The 22,060-nt window shown below is 40.9% G+C and overlaps 2 protein-coding genes across 3 annotated transcripts in view; one reads left to right on the top strand and one right to left on the bottom strand.

Annotated features, from left to right (window-relative positions):
• The first annotated feature begins 4,289 nt into the window (after positions 1 to 4,289).
• LOC134813567 (uncharacterized) lies at positions 4,290 to 21,691 on the top strand. The gene is made up of 17 exons (XM_063821401.1): positions 4,290 to 4,407; positions 4,543 to 4,680; positions 4,877 to 5,090; positions 9,259 to 9,371; positions 9,920 to 10,035; positions 10,252 to 10,408; positions 10,682 to 11,044; positions 11,231 to 11,471; positions 11,660 to 11,844; positions 11,982 to 12,158; positions 12,477 to 12,681; positions 13,425 to 13,513; positions 13,848 to 13,966; positions 14,663 to 14,891; positions 20,289 to 20,513; positions 20,729 to 20,912; positions 21,416 to 21,691. The coding sequence occupies exons 1-17, from the start codon at positions 4,315 to 4,317 to the stop codon at positions 21,547 to 21,549; spliced, it is 2,982 nt and encodes a 993-aa protein (XP_063677471.1). The 5' UTR covers positions 4,290 to 4,314; the 3' UTR covers positions 21,550 to 21,691.
• Positions 21,339 to 22,060, bottom strand: part of LOC134813568 (uncharacterized) — a 42,430-nt gene continuing 41,708 nt past the window's right edge. The window contains exon 10 of one of the 2 annotated variants that reach the window (XM_063821403.1): positions 21,339 to 22,056. In XM_063821403.1, the coding sequence (XP_063677473.1) occupies positions 21,923 to 22,056 (134 nt within the window). In that variant the 3' untranslated portion in view covers positions 21,339 to 21,922. The remainder of the gene's footprint in view (positions 22,057 to 22,060) is intronic. The other variant, XM_063821402.1, reaches the window with a different exon arrangement.

Here is a 22,060-nt window from a genome sequence, read left to right as displayed (position 1 = left end):
GGTCTGGTACGTGCACAGGTCTTAAACTTATCAAGGTAAGCCTCCCTATCACCGAACATAACCCTAAGACAGTACTTCTGGGCGGTAAACAGAGAGCTTATACGATGCTTCGCTGCCCCACCCCAGACAGATATACAGTAAGAGAGATGGGATTCAAACAAAGTATAGTATAGTTGTTGATGTAGAAATTCTGGAAGGGAGCAGCGAAGTCGACATAAGGTGGAAGTGGAATGATTTAGATTTCGCTTAAGGGCTTTAATGTGTTCTTCCCATGAAAGGTTTTCATCAATTATAACTCCGAGGAATTTAGTGGATGAAACTTTTTTTATCGGAAAGTTGTCTATAGTAAGTCCTACTTCATCATCTGATAGAGTCTCTGACTTAGAACCTTTCATGGGAGGCTTGAAGTGTATGTAGCAGCACTTGGACATATTTATATGTAACTTATTTGCTCGCATGTAAGACTGCAATGATGAAAGAAGCTTATTTCCACGTTCATAGGCCTCACGTTTTGTTTTTCCTACAACAAATATATTGGTATCATCAGCAAATGTAACAAATGATCCTAGTTTAGAACTGTTTGAGATGTCGTTCATGTAGAGGAGAAATAGGAGAGGTCCAAGTATTGAACCCTGCGGGACACCAAATTGAATAGATAGGGTGTCTGATTTTTCTCCCACAACTTCGGTGTATTGTAGTCTATTTGTTAAGTAGCTTTTTATAAGGTTATTTGCTACTCCTCTAATTCCACAGCCCTCTAATTTTATAAGTAGTGTTGAATGGTCGATAGTGTCAAAGGCTTTGCTTAAGTCAATGAATATTCCTAGAACATGATTCTTGAGTTTAAGAGATTTTGTAATTAAATCTACAGAGTAATTGACTGCATGAGATGTAGAATGGGATTGCCTAAATCCAAACGTTGTTGACTGTCCTGGAATTTCGTCAATTATCATGTCGTTGATTGCGTTTACTGAAGAATTAAGTGGACAAAGGATGACATTATCCAATGGAGTAGAGTAAAGATCAGGAAAGACGCGATTAATCAGTTCGTTGATGGAAGGCATTATTTCAACGTGTTTGAGTTCTACATCATCAGACATGTTATTAAGTACTCCATTACCGAGATCTTCAAGATACTTATGCCAATATTCCAATCCAGGTCTAAGTCTCATCGATTGTGTTAAGGTGCATTTTTCAAGGCCTTTCCAGAGAAGGGATCTCTTCAGTATGGATGAGGAAATACCGTTTCTACCTTGACCCGGAACTATTGGGAGGCACTGTTTGAAGTCCCCCGACATTACCACAGGTATCCCACCGAATGGTTTGCACACTTTCCTTATGTCCTGGAGAGTACGATCGACTGCCTCAATGACCATTTTGTTTAGCATCGTAACTTCATCTATGATGATAATATGCGTATTGCATAGGAGATCTGAAAGGCTTGTTCCTCTGTTGATGTTACACATGGAGTCACGGTGAATATTTAACGGGACTTTGAATTGAGAGTGAACTGTGCGTCCATGCGTTAAAAGCAATGACGCATTAGCAGTAGAGGCAGTTGCTAATACTATGTGGCCCTGTGACCGATGATGGGCTATCACTGTATTTAGGAGGAAGCTTTTTCCTGTCCCCGGGCTAAGGGCTTGCTCCTAAAAAAAGTGTTGTAGTATGATAATTTCCTGAGCACATACCTTCTATTACATCGAAGGCTCTTCTTTGTTCTCCATTTAACTGAGATTTTCTTCGTCCTGAATTTTGTCGCTCTAATCTAAGTCAATATCTATGTTATTTAACTCTCTGCTGACAAAGTTACTGCTCTGTTGACGGATTTCATCAGCATTTAAAACAAACAAATGCTGTAGAACTATAATGTAGAGCGGCGAGATATTTTAACATGCCTCTGTATCTACCTGAGCGTTATGGGGGATGATTTGTGATTGTGCTCTGCCAGTATTGCATCACTAAATTTAATAAAATGCATGTAGATAAGAATTTGTATGACTAAATTGTCGATTATGAAGTTCAATAATAATACATCAAATCAACACGTACCTGAGCGGTAGTACATGTGGTTGCGTGAGTGGTTTGTATTGGTTTGAACTTGAGGTGTATCGGGAATACTGTCAGAATCGTTGTCACTATTGTTATTGTCATCACCGTCAGAGTCACCAGAATCACCAGAGTCACCAGAGTCACCAGAATCGGAGTCATCAGAATCAGAGTTACCAGAATCGGAGTCATTAGAATCAGAGCTGTCACTGTCGTCTCCACCACCGCTGGTGGAACGCATATTTTGGGGGTTAATCGAATACCCGGTAGAATTTGATGGATGTTCGTCTAGATTAGCAGAGATTAATGGTACGTTAAGGCACCGCGAAAGTTGAGTGAGATTCAGGGAATCTTGATCTGTAAGGATCGAGTCATCGGTACTGAAAGTGAAATTAAAAGTTAATGTTAAAGTGGATAGATACAGATACTCATACAACAAATTTTAGATGATATTTATAAAGCAAGAATGGTAATGTAACGACGTTTAAAGTTAAATATATGTAGGTTCTTACGATGAGTCACGGTGTCTGAACTTTTTCATATCTTTAACTCTCACAGCAAATCGATTGTGCAGAGATCTCCGTTTAGCAGGTCTAGATCCATGAAAGGGCATTGAAAAACAACAACAGATGAGTAAAATATGTTAATCGTTGGAAGATATTTCAATCGAGAATGACAGTCAATTGAATTATTGCCAGGCATTTAAAATGGCACGTGATGTTTAACTGCGCAAAGTTATTTGCGTAATTAGGAAACAACAATATTTTTGTTGATTGTGTGTGCGCGGCGTAATGTCAGCATTGTGTGTAGCTCTAGCGAAGAAACCCGCTAGTCGAAAGCTTTGTTCGAGGAAATTTTAAAAATCAGTCATGTTTTAATTTCTCTTCATCATATAGCTCTGTTATACTGTAGACATAATGGAATTTATCTAACAATGGCGACAGCGTTGTTAGTATTCGGATTCCCAAAACGATACTTTTTACCGCATCAAAAAATACCAATCACAAACAAAGTTATAAGAAGTCATAGCGTGAGCGTAAATGTGAGCTAGTTTTGAAATTATGACGTAGCATACAGCATAACAACGCGCGTTGTTAATCTGTGGTTGCTCGCGCACGTGCATTTTAACGTTGCTACGCAACAGCGCAGTAAACCTTTGCTTAAATAACGCCATTATTCTAACGATTATTTAACCTCACTTCCGACGTTAATTATAAAAAATCTAAAGCCTAAATCAAAATTCTAAGAATGCTATAGCCTATTCCTATCCTTTTTCTACAACCCTGCTAAAAATGGCGAGGTTTCAACTCCATTTGCGAGCTGGGTTTGGCATCACCAGAGGGTCATTTTGAGGTCGATTTTCGGTGTTTTTTCTTCTTCATGTTTTTCTTCTTCATGTCCCCGTTTCCGGGGAAATTTCGTCAAGTTTAAAATATAATATAGATATCATGGGGGTAACAAAAGTCAAGCATGAAATCAGGTCAGATACTGCAACATGCTGCATAACAGTTAACAAAATTAACAAACATTAAACTCCTTTGTCATAATAGAGTTCAGGTTCAGTTGTAGTAGAGATGTCAGCTGAGACCATTCCATTTAGCGCGATATCTGTTTAGAGGGCTATTAAACTAAAACTATTTCAGAACTGCAAATGTATTACATTTAGTGCTTACCTTCAATACTGTGATTGGTTGCTGCTTTTTAAAGTCAATAATTGGCTCCAAAAGAATCTGTTTGGATTTACAACGCAAACAGGTCATTCAATTCTTGCTGAAATGTACATCTTTGATGGGTACATATGCATATTGTACATCAATGTCAAAGTGTGTCTTAAGTTTTAGAATTTATTTACTTATTATCATAATATTATATTCTATTTTTAAATCTAGTAAAAGTAAAGTAAAAAATGGTTAGTAATATGGGCCATTGTTAGCCCCAAGCGTTATGGTCCCTCATTCCTGCCACTCAGCATTACCTACTATAAAGTAGAAATTTTTCTAAGACAAAAGAGAAACTGACCTTGTCTCACTTAATTCAGCCACTTGCCATAATAAAAATACTAACAACCAAATAAAGCTTTTTAAATAATTATATACAATCACCAAAGAATGTTTCCTCAAGTTTACTTCTAGTTAACTAATTCGTGGTTTAAGCTCTCTTATTTTATATATGATTAAAGGAATGTAAAATAAAACTTATTGTTTCATTGAAAACTTATTGTTTCATTGAATACTTCATTCAGCTGTATTTCTAGTTATGTGAGGAATGTTGTGTAAAGTTGTACTGTTACTGAATTGGGTAGCAGTTCTATCAACTGTAACCCATCTTGTCCTACAAAATGACGATATTTATACCAAGGTATGTACAAATATACATTATACATAAGCTTATTCTAACTTTGAGCACACCAAAGTATATAAATGATTCGGAAGATTCAAAGTTTCAGTTCTCAAATGTTCCAGCTTATATTTTTTGACTACAAAACCTTCCCAGGACCGCTCTGAGTACGATTTAAAAGAGTACAGCAGTTTACAGAAGGTTCTGGAACAAGATGAGTTGGTGAAGACTGCAGACTCTTTGCTAGGCAGACTTGAGATTGTCAAACGAAATATAATTGACGATGCGCCACTGGTTTGTTTATTCTTTTATTGTAATTCTCGTATGAAGTTGAACGGGCAATTCTTCTGAAATCAAGTCGGCAGATTTTTTCTAGATATATCAGTATCATCTAAGATACTATATTATCCGTGCCTAAATAGTGGATATATTATAAATAATTGGCTGCACCACAAAACAGTATTGTACTAACATTAACCATCATCCTCAGCTAAACTCAGAAGATAAAGTTGGAGAAAATGACTGTCTAGAGTCAGGTCTCCTCTCAGATTTCGACTTCTCCATATTGCCAGCGCTAGAGCGGGAGTATGAAGGGCACACAAGGTTTGATCAGTATATGTGTAGAAGTGAGGTGCCAAACAATGTTCCTGATTGTACTAAGAGTGAGGAGACTTTCTTTATTGGCGACTATCGACATATCCCTGGTTTGTGGAGTTACTGAATAGTAATTAATAATTGGATACCTTACGAGACATATTTAAATGGTACGAAATTCGGTGATTTTTCGAAAAAAACACACCATATTTTTGGACTACCAAAATTTAGGTCACCATCATTATTTTCCCCAAATTATTTTTTCACGTTTTATTATGACTTTATCGATTTACTATCAACTTATCAATATAGTAAGTTATCAATATGATTCAACAATTAATGAACACTAGTATTCGATCATGAATTGCTTCAAAAATGATTTTGGACACGTTCCATTAAAAATAAGCACTTGCTCAGATGTCACTTCTTTATTGGCCACAGCGGTGAAATTTCGGGAGTAGTGGAAGATAACAAACACTGTCGGTCTCCTATAATACCCTCTGGAGGATTATAAGTTAAGTTGAGGCTAACTTTCAAAGGCTCCGGAAAAATTGTTTACAAGATGAAACAGCTGATCAGAGAAGATCTTTGTATTTAATTTTCTCAAATATTGGGTTTCATTTTTGTAAAATAAGGAGATGAAAAAACCTCAATTACTATTTTTTTTTTGAACATTTAAAATATAATTTGGAACATTACAGTAACGTTATTCAAATCTCAAACAGAAAAAAGTATATTTCAAAGCTTTGTGTTTTGATCATATGATTATGGGTGTATAGTGATTTTGATTGCATAAATTTGATTGGGCAGTGATGGTGAGTGAGAGGATGATGGGAGTGCCAGCCAGTAACTCTGTCAAATGAACAGCCCACTGAGGAGTGGGTGAGCGCGAGAACGGCAGAGAGGGTGGCATAAAACGGATTACACGGCCACAGAAAAGACGCAGAAACTAAACCGTGCGCGGTAAGTTAGCCAGTGTCTGAGAGCTGGTGTTGCCCGGCAGGAGGCATCCAAAAGAGGTGCCGTGGTGAACTCAGAACTGTGGAGGCAAAGTTCGAATGCAAGGCGAAGCAACTCAAACTGATGATGAAGAGGTAGACTGAACGGGAAGTAAAGAAAAGGGAAAAGGAAGGATCCAGCTGAGGTCTGGCTCATGTCAGGAAGTGATGAAAAGCTCACAGACAAAATCATCCGTGGCTGTCTACCCCGTACGTAGGCAGTGTCCGAGATTTCAGGCATCAGGATACACTGAAATAGTGCAGAGCTGATTACGACCAGGGTCCTCACGGATACCCCACCTCGGAGGTCGAGCCAATGCCCTGCTTTCGATACTTATGTCTGCTGGCATGGTGGAACCTTCATATTTTCTATACTAGCAGTCACTGTAACCGTATCACTCGGAAGGCCCAACAGCTCCTACATGGACGCACGGCCGGGAGCCCATGTAGGGATAAAAGTGAACGCAAGCCTTCCATCACATCCATCACAGATTCAGAGCTGGGAGGAAAAAAAAGGGAGGAGAGGAAAAAAAGAAGAAAGAATACAAAAATAGAAAACTGAGAAAGGAAACTAATTATCTGCTTTCAGACTGTCTTTGAAGTTGAGGGTTAGTCTGTAGATCTTGTTAATGGTGCTGGTTGAGAGTTTGATCAAACTTACGTCCTCATCACTGGGAGTATCCTTGCAATCAGACTGCGACATGAACGTGGAGGCAAGATTGAAGCTACCATTACCATTATTGTTGAGTAGGTTTCCACTGAGATTTTGAAATTTGTCCCTAGGACCTTTCCCTAGGGGGCAGAAATGGAGCATATGATTCTCGTCCTCGATGAATAGCTGGTTGGTGTTAAGCTCGCAATAGTTGCAGGTCCTTTGATCAATTGGAGTTTTGTCATATCTCCCCCTTTCAATTCTAAGGTGATGAGAACTGGACCGAATCTGTGTGGTTGCCCTTCTGTCCTGAAAAGACCTAGCATAGGTTAGATATGGCTCCCATGCAAATTCTGTTTTGACTTCACTGTAGAATGATAGCTTTCTAGAATCTTTCACAAGAGAACCCCAGGAATCGCGGAACTGTTTTTTCAGGTTCTCTGTGATTAATTCAGGGCTGCAGGAGTCTGCGAGTGAGGTTGCGTTCAACAGCGACGATGAATTCCTTTCAAGAAGGTCGATGTTGTTGAATGATTTGATGATTGATTCGATGCCTACAAACCATGATAATTTGAGGTTAATCTGCTCAGTCATTGCAGCTTTGACTAGTTGTGTAGAGGGGAGGCTCATAACTCTTTTGAAATATTTAGTACTCAGTTTCAACATTTCAATAATGATTGGGTATGAGCCAGTTTCTCCCCAGGCTGTAGCATTGACTGCCCTTCTGTTTATACCAAGAAGGTATTTTAGGTGTCGTAGATGCACTTGCTCAAGTTGCTGTTTAGCGATGTGGGAGACCGCATGATCAAGATTGTGAAACTTGCTGAAGCTAGAGAGGACCTTATTGACGGTGGGTAGAACCGGGGCCCAAACTTGACAGCCGTAAAGTAGAATTGGCTTAACAAGGGTGTTAAATAATTTGTTAAGGCAGGATGCATCAACGAATCTCCGGTCTATAGTGCTTCTCAAGCTGAAGTAAGCTCCAAGTCCTTTACGGTATAGAGAGTCAGTTGCTTGCCGAAATTTCCCTGTGCTGCTTATAATAATTCCAAGATAGCAGTAGCTGGAGACCATCTCGATATCTCTTTCGTGAATGGATGGACGCCAATTTGGAATGTCTGGTCCTTTGCCATTGAAGACCATGAATTTGGTTTTGGAGATATTGATTTCCAGACCCCATTCGTTACAGTAGTCCCCAATAATCGTAAGCAACTTTTGGAGAGACTCAGGATCTAGGCCGAGGATTACTAGATCATCAGCCCACGCTAGGTGAGTCACTGAAAGTCCAGCGAGTGTCGGACAGTTCGCAGTAGCTTCGTTAAGGAGGTCAGAAAGCTTTTTAAAGTAAACTTTGAAAAACTCAGGGCTAAGTGGGTGTCCTTGTTCAGTCCCTTTAAGGATCTTGAATGCTTCACTGATTTTACCATTCATCTTGATATGACCCTCTGATTTGCTGTACATGTCTTTGATGATGTCGTAGTAGCCACCATTGACACCATAGCAGGCTAGTTTGAACATGAGAGCTTGTCTGCAGACTAGATCGAAAGCTTTGCGAAGATCAATGAACACTGCTTATATTTTACTTTTGACTTTCTTGTATTTTTCTATGGTGGACATCAGCGTAAATATATGGTCATTGCATTGACTTCCTTTAGTAAAGCCTGCTTGGTTGGGTGGATCAGGATGTGAGATTTGGCGGTGATTAACGAGCCGAGATAGCAGCATCGTAGAGAGCAGTTTTCCGATACAGCTACAGACTGCTATTGCTCTATAGTTGTCAGGGTTCCTGATGCACCCTTTTTTGTGAATTGGTGTGATCACACTTTTGCTCCAGAGGTAGACTCCTGTCTCCAGGCACAAATTGAAGAGTTTGAGGAGGAGCGACTTCATATTCATGCTCAGACCCCGGAGCATTTCGTTGCTGATGTGGTCAAAAGAAGATGCTTTGCCCGATTTGAGTTCGCCTAGCGCAGCGTTCAGCTCATCCGATGTAAATGGGCTGTTCAGTGACTCATTAGGGGCAGATCCCTCGGATAGGGCGTTGGCTTCTTCGAGGAGAGCTCTTTTAGTGAGAGTGTCTACGGTTGGATGATTGTCAGAATATAGCTCAGAGTAGAACTGATGGAAAGAGTTGAGTTGCTCCGTTTCTGTTTGGACTTCTTCTTTCTTGTAGTTCTTAAGCTTCTTGAAATCTCTCCAGGATATAGTTTTACCGTTTTTAATCTTCTTGTTAAGGCTATTGAAGAAGTCATCCCTTTTCTTATTGACAATCTTTCGATATCCTCTAGAGTTGGCACGATGCCGTGTTTTGATTCTCTGGTTATCCGGATTACCATGATTTAATTTGGGGTACGAAATGTTGCGGTTTTCGGGAAAAAATTCCCATATTTGTATAAATATGTCTCGTAAGGTAATTAATTATGTTGTATCAAAATATACGTACTTGGTATTCATGGTGACATATTCAATTGCATTTAAAGCTATCATAATGATTTTCCCATAAAACTTCAATTTCCCATAAAACTTCAATTTCTAAAAACCACTACAAGTAATTTATAACCATATTTTGGTCTTAAAACTGCACGAGAAATTAGTAAATACAGAAATTACAACAAATTCTCTTTTCAGGTGTAATCCACATCACAGAGAAAGCAGGTTCACCCACCTACTCTCTTCTTCCTTTTGTACCTACAGATGATATTGCTTTGTTTGGTCACTGTCTACATAGACACTTGAACGAGGTAAGGGGAAGCAGCGTTACAGGGGCTGGGGGCCCGGGGGGGGGGGGGGGGGGGTCTGGGGTTCAGCTAGATATCAAGGGGTCAAGAGAAGGAAGATTTTACATTACAAAAGTACATGGGAGGAGTTAGATAACCATGACCGACCCTCCTATTATAATCAATGTTTTGATATTATTCAATGTTCAACTAATTGTTAAATTTTACTCACAAATTTACCTCTAATTTGCCTGATTATTTTACTGGTAAAATATTTGAAGCATTTTCTGTCTGCATGACACACAATGGAATATATTTGGCAACTTATCGTGACATCCGTTAACACAATATAATTCTAGATAACTACTTGTTTGTCGTAATGGCAATCTACTGTAGGTACAGGTAAACAACATAAGATTCACGTGATATATTTACGTAACAATTTATATATTTATAGCAACTGATTCTATAGATAAGTAAAGTCTAGTGGTAAACTGTCGATTTTAGCTGAAATGGATAGTTTACCACTAGACTTTTCTATTTCGGGATTATCATACTCACCTCTATTTCAGGAGAGTGAGAACTGGCACGTGTATCTAGGAGCGTCGTTCTACTGGCGACTACAAGGTAACGACGCAGCAGCTCTTCAGTGCATCTTCAAGAGTCTCTACTATGCTCAGTTCACTATGTAAGTTTGTAACTTGTACGTGGTGTTCTGTGTTTTGGTTTTAATGAAATCTGAAATAATAATCTTAATTTTTCTCAAAATAGAAATCGTAACAACATTACTAAAATGATATAATAGCGTGATTCTCATATCTCTTCCTCAATCAAACTTGTTGATTATTGTGGCAAGGGAACTAAAAGTAATCATATTTAATTTAACACGAGTTGATACATACAGAGACGCTAAAGGACAGACAGACAGTTTGCTTGTAACGCTAGCTAACTTACTGTCTAACGCGGGACACGACTCTGACGCAGCCTTGGTCATGGAACACAGTGCACTGATCCCCTACCTACAGCAACTCAAACTATGGAGTGCTGGTAACCTTTATACAGTGAGTTACATTGTGTTCTGGTGGTTAAAGTAGGAGTTAGTGATACTGATCATCATCTATGATATTAGGTTAAATCATTATTAATTAAGGTCCTCACTTTGTTAAAATTTTGGATAAGTTAATACTCATTGTAAGAATGGTTCTAAATTTAAACTGATTTTGTTTGTTTTGCCGTATAATGTAAATAATATCGTTGTGTTGCATAAAAATTCATGATAATAAATTTATTCGAGCTCATTCCAGATTGAACATGACACAATTACTTGATTTCAGCTATCAGAGCAGTACAAGCTATCTCTAGACCTGTATAATGAGACCTTGAAACTGGGCCCCTTCCCGCTTGCCGACGAGCGCCTCTCTACTATGGAGTGCTACAGCAGCGTGATACAGCGCATGGAGAAACAGAACAACGCGCTGCGCGCAACTCTCCAGAAGTTACGCGAGCGCCACGAGCTAGAGACCCGTTATATTGGTATCCAGGAGCGCATGTTCTCCAATCTGCGGAATTCTACTCTGCCTGCTCATATCATACAGCAGATTACAACTACAGAGGATGCTGTGAGGAACACTCATAAACTAGTTCTGGAACAGCAGGAGATACAGAATACTCTCAGTCCTAATAAATACAAACAACAGGTACTTTCTTATCTCTACCTTTCATACTGTGTCAGTATACCTTCATTCCACCATAAAAAAGACAATATTAGTTGTTTGAATACGTCGTACTTCTAATTTTGTCACGTTATTGCAATATATCCAGAGTGACGTTTAAGTCTGCCCAGGATTAGTGTTCATATTATATTATCCATTAATTTCCAACAGTCTGAAAGAAGGGTAGAAGTAGTGGTAGATGATCTGGAGAAGCTTCTAGAAACCAAGAACAACAAGAAACAGAAGAGCGGGAACGACATAAAGAAAGATATAAACTGGATAAAATCTACCCGGTTAAAACTAGAGGAACTGGTGGAACAGATAAAGAACCAGCTGTCAGACCCCACTGATGTGCCAATTGTTTATACCTATGAGGATGGGTTCGAGTCTAGTGAGGATTTAGATGATGAAGGTACGTGTTATTTGTATTTTCTGCCCGAAATTTCTTCTTTCGAATTATGTAAACTTATCCGCCTAGTCACTCCTGACCCAGATCTGCGAATTACTCGAAATTACCCGCTTTTTCACTGAATATTTCCTGGATAAGCGCTAATCATCTGATTTGTCCGTTACAATGTTACATTTTACACATTTCTGTAGAACGAGAGAAGAGGAGACAATATTTGAACGAGGAAGAGGAGACACTGTTAGAAGAGTTGTTGGATCCTGAAGCAGAGGTTATCCCTCCTGGAGAGGGGACAGAGCAAGTGGTCCAGGAAGCTAAACCTGACACTGAGAATGTTGAAGTTAAATTGTCTGCTGATATATTTCCAAATAAGGAACAGGTTAGTTGTATCATATTTATATATTCCAGAATCCAGTGCTTCAAATGCGAAATTATGAAAAATTCAGACATTAATATATGAAAAATTCATAACAAGTTCACGACAAGTGTATCACACAACTTCCCCTACAATGACAGGTTAAAGTTCAGTTTAAGAACCTGGGAACAGATAACGACTGCGAGGTGGCGAGGGGTGGTGAGAATGACAGCTGGTACCATCTCAAGTGTAAGATCACAGGAGACGTGAAGGAGAAACTTGATAAGGAACTTAAGATAGTGATCAGGGAACAATCAGCTAGTAGTGCTACTATTGAGGTGTGTTTTAGAATTATACGATACATAAGAGCATAATACAATACATAATAATACAGAGCATAATACAATACATAATTTAATATCACGATTCTATAAGGTGTAACTGCATGTGGAAACAATATATAATAAGCAGAGAAAAGCTCGTCATGAGTTTTATCACGTGACTGTTTCAAACAATCACCTTGCTAAGAACGGCGAAAAACAAATAATATCGTATCTGGAATTTTAAAGGTGCATGCTGTTGTTATATTATGATGATATCAAGTCTCCTTTGCTCATATTATCCAAACTAGATACATAATATTATCTTCTCCTCAGTTAATAAGTGACGGAAGTGCCGAGATATTCATACCTCCGTACGTGCAAAGTATGACGATAACGGAGCGTGGGAAAGCACGCAAAGTGGGTCTGACCACCGCGCCACTGCTGGAGCGGCCCGCCATGGACCAGGAAACTCTGACTAAACTGATCACGGAGCATCTTCAAACCAGGGATATATTCGAAACTATGAAGAATATCAGGAGTAAGTGCTAACTAGCATTGTTTTCTAAATTAATGTGTAATTCAACACATCATCTGAATTACAGGAGGTGAGTGATTTGTTGCTAGTTTGACTTTTTGCAGCTGAGGCAACATATAATTGCGGTGGGTGCAGAATCGCACTATTGACCCATTTCCTGCTTTTTATCGCACCATCTGCATCGGCCGATACAGAGGATGAATCTTGGTAGATGAATAACTCTTCAAGCTGGACCGCAATCCCTGAACACATTGAAATTGAGCCACTTCAGTTACGTTTAGATAATACAATTTGCAGGCACTTTAGCTTTAAATACACACATACGGTAGTGTTGGAATCTGATGTTGTACAATTACAATATTGAATACCCTGCATCAATTAAGCTCAACTAGCCCCAGTAATCATGCCCATCCAATTGTTAAAGCTTTTATGTGGGTAATTCTAGAATTTTACAACTTGAATTGTTAGGAAACTTGGTGTAATACTTTAACCTTATAAGTCATTTGATGTGTTAAACTAAATAATCGTTTAATGCAACGTTATGTACTACGCTGTTGAATAATTCAACCTGAGAGTACCTAAGGGCTGCAAATTTGGCGAATTATTCAGCTTAATCACAGTCTTTTTTGCACATAAAACAATTTTAGGTAGATGTGGGATCGCACTATTTACCGCACACATATGTTGCCTCTGTGTTAAAGTACTAACCAATAAACTTTAATTTTGATTAAAATTATTCTTCACAGAGGAAAATATCAAACCAAACCTTGATTCGGTTGAGAACGCAGTGGAGATGAAGTTTGGGGAAGATTCTTGGGTGTTGCGTCTCTTCAAGGTAAATTAAACAAAAGTAATATAATATGTAGTCTCTTCAAGGTAAATTGATAAAAAGTAATATATGTAGTCTCTTCAAGGTAAATTGATAAAAAGTAATATATGTAGTCTCTTCAAGGTAAATTGATAAAAAGTAATATGTAGTCTTAACCCAATTCCTGGATCGTTTTATTCAATGTTTTTTACAATTCACTTCCATAATTTCTCATCTATTAATCTATTAATATAAGTATTACGGTACTTTTTAAATTTCACAATTATATCCCGGAGCCCGTGTATTAATGTATGTATACAGACTAACTATTAACTATTAACTATTACTATTAACTATACAGGTTGACACAAGTCCGAGGAACGTTGTGCGACTGGAGATGTGTGACCAGTACACTCCCATATTCTCTCATGGAGACCCTTATGTGCCCCTCATGACGTCACTCTTCAAACACCATCACGCGTTAGTTTATTATATTTAGTTTACATTTAGTTTATATTTAGTTTATATTTAGTTTATATTTAGTTTATATTTAGTAAATACATTTAGTTTATATTTAGTTAAGGCCAGAGGGGAAAAATGATTTTTTAAGTTTAACATAATATGGGATAAACCTGCTGGAGATGAACAAGTAGGAAATTATTTCCTAAGGAAATAACTGCATAAAAATCAGACCTTGCGTTGCTGAGATATTGCGCGCAAAAGTTTGAGGTTTAAAGTGTTACAGTGTGTGTTACAGTGTTACAGTGTGTGTTACAGTGTGTGTGTAACACTGCAGCAGTCCAGTGTGTTACAGTGTATCGATGACTCTGCCTACTCTTAGTTTTGAGTAGTTGGTAGCCAGCAGGCTGAGGTCATGTTGCCTTGTTAAGTGTAACTACTCCATATTCTACTGTGTAACACAGTTATACAAACATTTACATTATATTGGCTTTTGTATCAGATTTGTACGTGGAAATGTATTTAATCAAAACTAACATACGTTTGCAGGTTGAAACCTGTCTTTACTCATAAGTATTTATTATAATATCTTTTTTTCGTATTTAGAAGGTTACTAATAAAATATAGCGCGTCTAAGACATTTCACAACATGACATCGTTTTAAATCAATTAATTAACCTAACAATTGTGCATTTTAAATAACTCTATAAACGTCAGGATCCAGAAAGCTCTGAAACCCTCAGATCATCACCACCCCTTCTCCCCCGACTGTGCCACGCACATGGACCTTGACAACTGTTACCTGTGTTACGACGATCTCTCAGGAGTTAACCGGGAGGAACATGATGTGCGGCACATTCTGGAGGATTTCCCCTTATCTGAGCTAGAGTTGGTTACCAAGAACGTCAGGGCCCTCGGGGCTGCTATTGATGCGGGTCTAAGGAAGGTTTGTATTTGTTAAACTCTTTATTACCTATATCATTTAAGTTTAGTTTGAACTTAGTTACTGTCATGATTGTAGACATTGGGGAGTTGAAGTAGTTATTTAATATTAGTTAATATTAAAGTTAATATTAAAGTTAATATTAAAGTTAATATTAGTTAATATTAGTTAATATTAGTTAATATTAGTTAATATTAGTTAATATTAGTTAATATTAGTTAATATTAGTTAATATTAAGTTAATGTTCAAATCGTTCAATTTGTTTGGGTTACTTAGATACTAGTAGTAATCAATTGTCTCATCTTTTTCCCGTCCAAAATTTTCTACAGAGCTTTTGTCAGTATTCAGGTTTCTGATCCGTAGAGTAGTTCCAATTCACATGCCGCAATGAACAATCGGATCTCAAGGCTCTTTGAAAGTTTGGATTTCCAGATGTCATTCAGCTTGTGTTCCTCATGCTTTTCCCCTTCTATTTCTAACCCTGATCTCCTTATCTGTCATCTTGATCCAAGAGCCTAGTCTCGCGAAATCAACCACAAAGTCTAATATAATTAGGTGCCCTAATGGTAATGCCCATGAAAGCGAGAGAATAGGCGTAGACTCAGGAGAATCGTGTCTACACTTGGTAGCCATTACATAGCCTAATCTTGCTTAATCGCCATTTAGTGAAACAATGGGGCAGTGCTAATATTCTAAAGAACGATTAGAGGTTCAGATATCACCATTGTAATAATTCCATATCATATTATCACCTTGCAGGATACAAGGCCTCTGTCTCTCACTTCTCTACATTTGAACTTAGCTGCTTTAAGAGTTTAAGGATCTTCGATTACAACAAACATACAGAAAGACTGTGCTTTTCCGTGAATCATTTGAATTAATGGATAACTTTGAACAGATTATGTCCCCTTAAATCGATTTAAATAACTCTCTCATCTACCCTTTATCTCCGCAATGGTGTAGCTGATTTCATCTCTGCCATTATATTCCTAGTACAAGTTCCACTGGTTATTAGGGTGCTAGACAATGATGTACCCTCAAGCCTGCCACTCATCAGCTACTGTGCAACTACTGTTTCTGTTAAGAGGAGTGTGTTCACGAATTGTGTGACCTGGTTGTGTGGTGGTTCTGTGCTGGTTGTGTGCTGGTTGTGTGCTGGTTGTGTGCTGGTTGTGTGCTGGTTGTGTGCTGGTTGTGTGCTGGTTGTGTGCTGGTTGTGTGCTGGTTGTGTGGTGGTTCTGTGGTGGTTCTGTGGTGGTTGTGTGCTGGTTGTGTGCTGGTTGTGTGCTGGTTGTGTGCTGGTTGTGTGCTGGTTGTGTGCTGGTTGTGTGCTGGTTGTGTGCTGGTTGTGTGCTGGTTGTGTGCTGGTTGTGTGCTGGTTGTGTGCTGGTTGTGTGGTGGTTGTGTGCTGGTTGTGTGCTGGTTGTGTGCTGGTTGTGTGCTGGTTGTGTGCTGGTTGTGTGCTGGTTGTGTGCTGGTTGTGTGCTGGTTGTGTGCTGGTTGTGTGGTGGTTGTGTGGTGGTTGTGTGGTGGTTGTGTGCTGGTTGTGTGCTGGTTGTGTGCTGGTTGTGTGCTGGTTGTGTGGTGGTTGTGTGGTGGTTGTGTGCTGGTTGTGTGCTGGTTGTGTGCTGGTTGTGTGCTGGTTGTGTGGTGGTTGTGTGCTGGTTGTGTGGTGGTTGTGTGGTGGTTGTGTGCTGGTTGTGTGCTGGTTGTGTGCTGGTTGTGTGCTGGTTGTGTGCTGGTTGTGTGCTGGTTGTGTGGTGGTTGTGTGCTGGTTGTGTGCTGGTTGTGTGCTGGTTGTGTGCTGGTTGTGTGCTGGTTGTGTGCTGGTTGTGTGCTGGTTGTGTGGTGGTTGTGTGCTGGTTGTGTGCTGGTTGTGTGGTGGTTGTGTGGTGGTTGTGTGCTGGTTGTGTGCTGGTTGTGTGGTGGTTGTGTGCTGGTTGTGTGCTGGTTGTGTGCTGGTTGTGTGGTGGTTGTGTGCTGGTTGTGTGCTGGTTGTGTGCTGGTTGTGTGGTGGTTGTGTGCTGGTTGTGTGCTGGTTGTGTGGTGGTTGTGTGCTGGTTGTGTGGTGGTTGTGTGCTGGTTGTGTGGTGGTTGTGTGCTGGTTGTGTGCTGGTTGTGTGGTGGTTGTGTGGTGGTTGTGTGGTGGTTGTGTGCTGGTTGTGTGCTGGTTGTGTGCTGGTTGTGTGCTGGTTGTGTGCTGGTTGTGTGCTGGTTGTGTGCTGGTTGTGTGCTGGTTGTGTGCTGGTTGTGTGCTGGTTGTGTGCTGGTTGTGTGCTGGTTGTGTGCTGGTTGTGTGCTGGTTGTGTGGTGGTTGTGTGGTGGTTGTGTGGTGGTTGTGTGGTGGTTGTGTGCTGGTTGTGTGCTGGTTGTGTGCTGGTTGTGTGCTGGTTGTGTGCTGGTTGTGTGCTGGTTGTGTGCTGGTTGTGTGCTGGTTGTGTGCTGGTTGTGTGCTGGTTGTGTGCTGGTTGTGTGCTGGTTGTGTGGTGGTTGTGTGCTGGTTGTGTGCTGGTTGTGTGCTGGTTGTGTGGTGGTTGTGTGGTGGTTGTGTGCTGGTTGTGTGGTGGTTGTGTGCTGGTTGTGTGCTGGTTGTGTGCTGGTTGTGTGCTGGTTGTGTGGTGGTTGTGTGCTGGTTGTGTGCTGGTTGTGTGCTGGTTGTGTGCTGGTTGTGTGCTGGTTGTGTGGTGGTTGTGTGCTGGTTGTGTGCTGGTTGTGTGCTGGTTGTGTGGTGGTTGTGTGCTGGTTGTGTGCTGGTTGTGTGCTGGTTGTGTGCTGGTTGTGTGCTGGTTGTGTGGTGGTTGTGTGCTGGTTGTGTGCTGGTTGTGTGCTGGTTGTGTGCTGGTTGTGTGCTGGTTGTGTGCTGGTTGTGTGCTGGTTGTGTGGTGGTTGTGTGCTGGTTGTGTGCTGGTTGTGTGCTGGTTGTGTGCTGGTTGTGTGCTGGTTGTGTGCTGGTTGTGTGCTGGTTGTGTGGTGGTTGTGTGGTGGTTGTGTGCTGGTTGTGTGCTGGTTGTGTGCTGGTTGTGTGCTGGTTGTGTGCTGGTTGTGTGCTGGTTGTGTGCTGGTTGTGTGCTGGTTGTGTGCTGGTTGTGTGCTGGTTGTGTGCTGGTTGTGTGCTGGTTGTGTGCTGGTTGTGTGCTGGTTGTGTGCTGGTTGTGTGCTGGTTGTGTGCTGGTTGTGTGCTGGTTGTGTGCTGGTTGTGTGCTGGTTGTGTGCTGGTTGTGTGCTGGTTGTGTGCTGGTTGTGTGCTGGTTGTGTGCTGGTTGTGTGCTGGTTGTGTGCTGGTTGTGTGCTGGTTGTGTGCTGGTTGTGTGCTGGTTGTGTGCTGGTTGTGTGCTGGTTGTGTGCTGGTTGTGTGCTGGTTGTGTGCTGGTTGTGTGCTGGTTGTGTGCTGGTTGTGTGCTGGTTGTGTGCTGGTTGTGTGCTGGTTGTGTGCTGGTTGTGTGCTGGTTGTGTGCTGGTTGTGTGCTGGTTGTGTGCTGGTTGTGTGCTGGTTGTGTGCTGGTTGTGTGCTGGTTGTGTGCTGGTTGTGTGCTGGTTGTGTGCTGGTTGTGTGCTGGTTGTGTGCTGGTTGTGTGCTGGTTGTGTGCTGGTTGTGTGCTGGTTCTGTGCTGGTTCTGTGCTGGTTCTGTGCTGGTTCTGTGCTGGTTGTGTGCTGGTTGTGTGCTGGTTGTGTGCTGGTTGTGTGCTGGTTGTGTGCTGGTTGTGTGCTGGTTGTGTGCTGGTTGTGTGCTGGTTGTGTGCTGGTTGTGTGCTGGTTGTGTGCTGGTTGTGTGCTGGTTGTGTGCTGGTTGTGTGCTGGTTGTGTGCTGGTTGTGTGCTGGTTGTGTGCTGGTTGTGTGCTGGTTGTGTGCTGGTTGTGTGCTGGTTGTGTGCTGGTTGTGTGCTGGTTGTGTGCTGGTTGTGTGCTGGTTGTGTGCTGGTTGTGTGCTGGTTGTGTGCTGGTTGTGTGCTGGTTGTGTGCTGGTTGTGTGCTGGTTGTGTGCTGGTTGTGTGCTGGTTGTGTGCTGGTTGTGTGCTGGTTGTGTGCTGGTTGTGTGCTGGTTGTGTGCTGGTTGTGTGCTGGTTGTGTGCTGGTTGTGGTCAGGTGTTTTAATATTCTCAACCCTTTTTATCCGGTAAACAGAAATAAAGTGACTACCTCAACGGCTGTTTATCTTTTTATCTGGTCTGTTATAATAGTCCTGGATATCTAGATTTAGCTCTACTTTTCCTTTACTCTGCTCTACCATGAGGCATGACGGTGTTAACACTGGTGCTGAGGAGCTCTACTTTTCCTCTACTCTGCTCTACCATGACGATGTTAACACTGGTGCTGAGGAGCTCTACTTTTCCTCTACTCTGCTCTACCATGACGGCGTTAACACTGGTGCTGAGGAGCTCTACTTTTCCTCTACTCTGCTCTACCATTGCATTGCATGACGGTGTTAACACTGGTGCTGAGGAGCTCTACTTTTCTTCTACTCTGCTCTACCATGACGGTGTTAACACTGGTGCTGAGGAGCTCTACTTTTCCTCTACTCTGCTCTACCATTGCATGACGGTGTTAACACTGGTGCTGAGGAGCTCTACTTTTCCTCTACTCTGCTCTACCATGACGGTGTTAACACTGGTGCTGAGGAGCTCTACTTTTCCTCTACTCTGCTCTACCATGACGGTGTTAACACTGGTGCTGAGGAGCTCTACTTTTTTTCTACTCTGCTCTACCATGACGGTGTTAACACTGGTGCTGAGGAGCTCTACTTTTCCTCTACTCTGCTCTACCATGACGGTGTTAACACTGGTGCTGAGGAGCTCTACTTTTCCTCTACTCTGCTCTACCATGACGGTGTTAACACTGGTGCTGAGGAGCTCTACTTTTCTTCTACTCTGCTCTACCATGACGGCGTTAACACTGGTGCTGAGGAGCTCTACTTTTCCTCTACTCTGCTCTACCATGACGGTGTTAGCACTGGTGCTGAGGAGCTCTGCAGTCTCATCTCAAGGAGATATTTAGAGGAGCTGTCAGATGTCTGTCAAACATACTTCAAAAGGACATCTGCATCACCTTGTTCTAAAATCAACATCGGAGGACCATTTATTTCTCAACGTTTGGTCAACTGGGCATCGATGGGCTTTGGGCATAGCTGTTTTTAAGGCATATCTTAACAATTATCAGCATTATTATTATTATCTTTATCTAAGCCGTAACAAACGCTCTGAACTCCATTGAGAAAACCATTTAATTCCCTTTTACTTTTAACGTCAAAAGGAATCTCATAATTGTAGTTTGGCTGCATGCCATTTGTAAAATCAGAAAAGATAACCGTCAAGGCTAAAAGGTTTTCCCAATTATACACGACTGTGGAGAGAGAGAGGGGAAAGTATTGTCACTGAATCTAATAACTCTTCTCTATTTACAGGATCCAAATAACTGGGTACTCTACCACCTTGCTGCAATGTATCACCGAACCTTTACATTCGACCTTGGTCCCGCCATGCAGTGCACGCGCCGCGCGCTCGCTGTAGTGGATTTAGAGAACCGACCTGTGCCTCTTCTGACTCTGGCTAATTTACTGCACCAAGGGAGGAATATTCCAGATGCAACTGTCATCGTGTTGGAGTTGTTGGCTACCGACCCTAACATGGTTTGTACTTGTTAAACAACGAAGTGATTTTGCTAATATTCGCAACTACATCAATTATCAGGATATTACAACTTTACACACAACATTGCATACCCTCTGCCTTATTTATAGGGCGGTTATTCATATCACTAAATAAAATAGCTAGCTGATATTATTTCATTCACTTTGGTTTGTGGAAACTCCTAAATTATCTCCTAAATTACCTTATTCCTCAGTTTTTGTACCACGTAGAAACTTCAGTTTTACAAGTGTCGATTGGTCGACCTAGCGGGCAATTCCGAGCTGCCATGGACTCATTAAACCTTGCTCACTCCCCCCTGGCTGATCATCTGCTCAATTCACTGTTCTGCTATTATGATATTCTCAAGGAGGACTTCAAGCCACCATACAAAAGAATCGGTGAGTTGGCATTTACCCAAACCGTTCGTTACTATGATTAACATTGTCGCAGGTGCAAATACGGTCTACGAAAGGATAAGTAGGCAAGCGCGCGACCTTTTTCCTTCGTATCAGCACTCGCAAATGCTTTCATTCGCGCGCGCGGGGGCCGACTCTGGTATATATTGCACATGATGTGAAGGACAGGCCTCAACAAACAATAAACAAACTCATTTGCGTTTGACCACTTTCAACTTTGTCATGTGACCGGGGCAGTTTTGTACACACCATGGGGTCGATATAATACCCGATACTAGATGGTAGAGTGAATGTTACGGTGCATGAAATGTTGTCAATGACCCTGCATATTTACTACGGGACTGGGGCTGATTTTAAAATATTACGTGAAACAACAACCAATCCCAACAAATAAAATAGAGAGGAATTAAAATAAAATCGATGTATTATGTATACAAAAAATTAAATATTTACAACTCTTGAATTTAACAAAATGTACACTTCAGTTCACTCAAAGCGGATATCCAGGGACAAGAAGCACCCACCCTTTACCAAGCCTCACAAAGCACCCGTTGACGGGGAAATCTGGAGGCTGGAACACCACGAGGGGATCACAGTGGACGTCACGTGGGTTCGATGAACTGGCCCGGACTTTAAGACTGAAGATTAAACCTACAATTGTATAATCGAACTGTTTTTTCCCCGGAATTTTATGAGCTATGATGTATAAGATATTCATATTGGACAACTGAAATTGAAAATCATTAAATGATGAGCGACAATATCATATTGTTGAAGCAGCGATATATATATCATTACATCAACGATCACTTTTTGTTCACTTGAAATCTTTACCATCTGATACGCACTTTCCGTTATAATTACTGATAATTAAATCATTGCTACTTATTTGTTAGGTTTTTATAACCAACATAATATATATTTGATACTGAAAACAAACTGAATAACTCATTTAACTTCTATCCCAAAAAGTTTACTATTATAACTCTAGTTCATCCTATATCAGTAGGCCAGGGTATCTCGTTCAGTTCACTCGAGTCCTGACTGGTGTCGGTTTTCATTTTACCGTATCCCGGGATAACAGGGTAGTAGCCCCCTCTAGAGGCTCCTTTCTGTTCTGGTACTCCTGC

This window comes from Bolinopsis microptera, chromosome 3 (assembly GCF_026151205.1).
Source record: "Bolinopsis microptera isolate Bmic1 chromosome 3, MBARI_Bmic_1.0, whole genome shotgun sequence".
In the NCBI taxonomy this organism is placed as follows: domain Eukaryota; kingdom Metazoa; phylum Ctenophora; class Tentaculata; order Lobata; family Bolinopsidae; genus Bolinopsis; species Bolinopsis microptera.
This window is presented reverse-complemented; position numbering and strand designations above follow the sequence as displayed.

Bases quoted from the DNA above. Each gene is read 5' to 3' on its own strand.
- LOC134813567 (XM_063821401.1), top strand. From the start codon at position 4,315: ATGTTGTGTAAAGTTGTACTGTTACTGAATTGGGTAGCAGTTCTATCA. The intron at 12,682-13,424 runs GTAAGTGCTAAC...TATTCTTCACAG, and splicing joins AACTATGAAGAATATCAGGA to AGGAAAATATCAAACCAAAC. The intron at 20,514-20,728 runs GTTTGTACTTGT...CTTATTCCTCAG, and splicing joins TGGCTACCGACCCTAACATG to TTTTTGTACCACGTAGAAAC.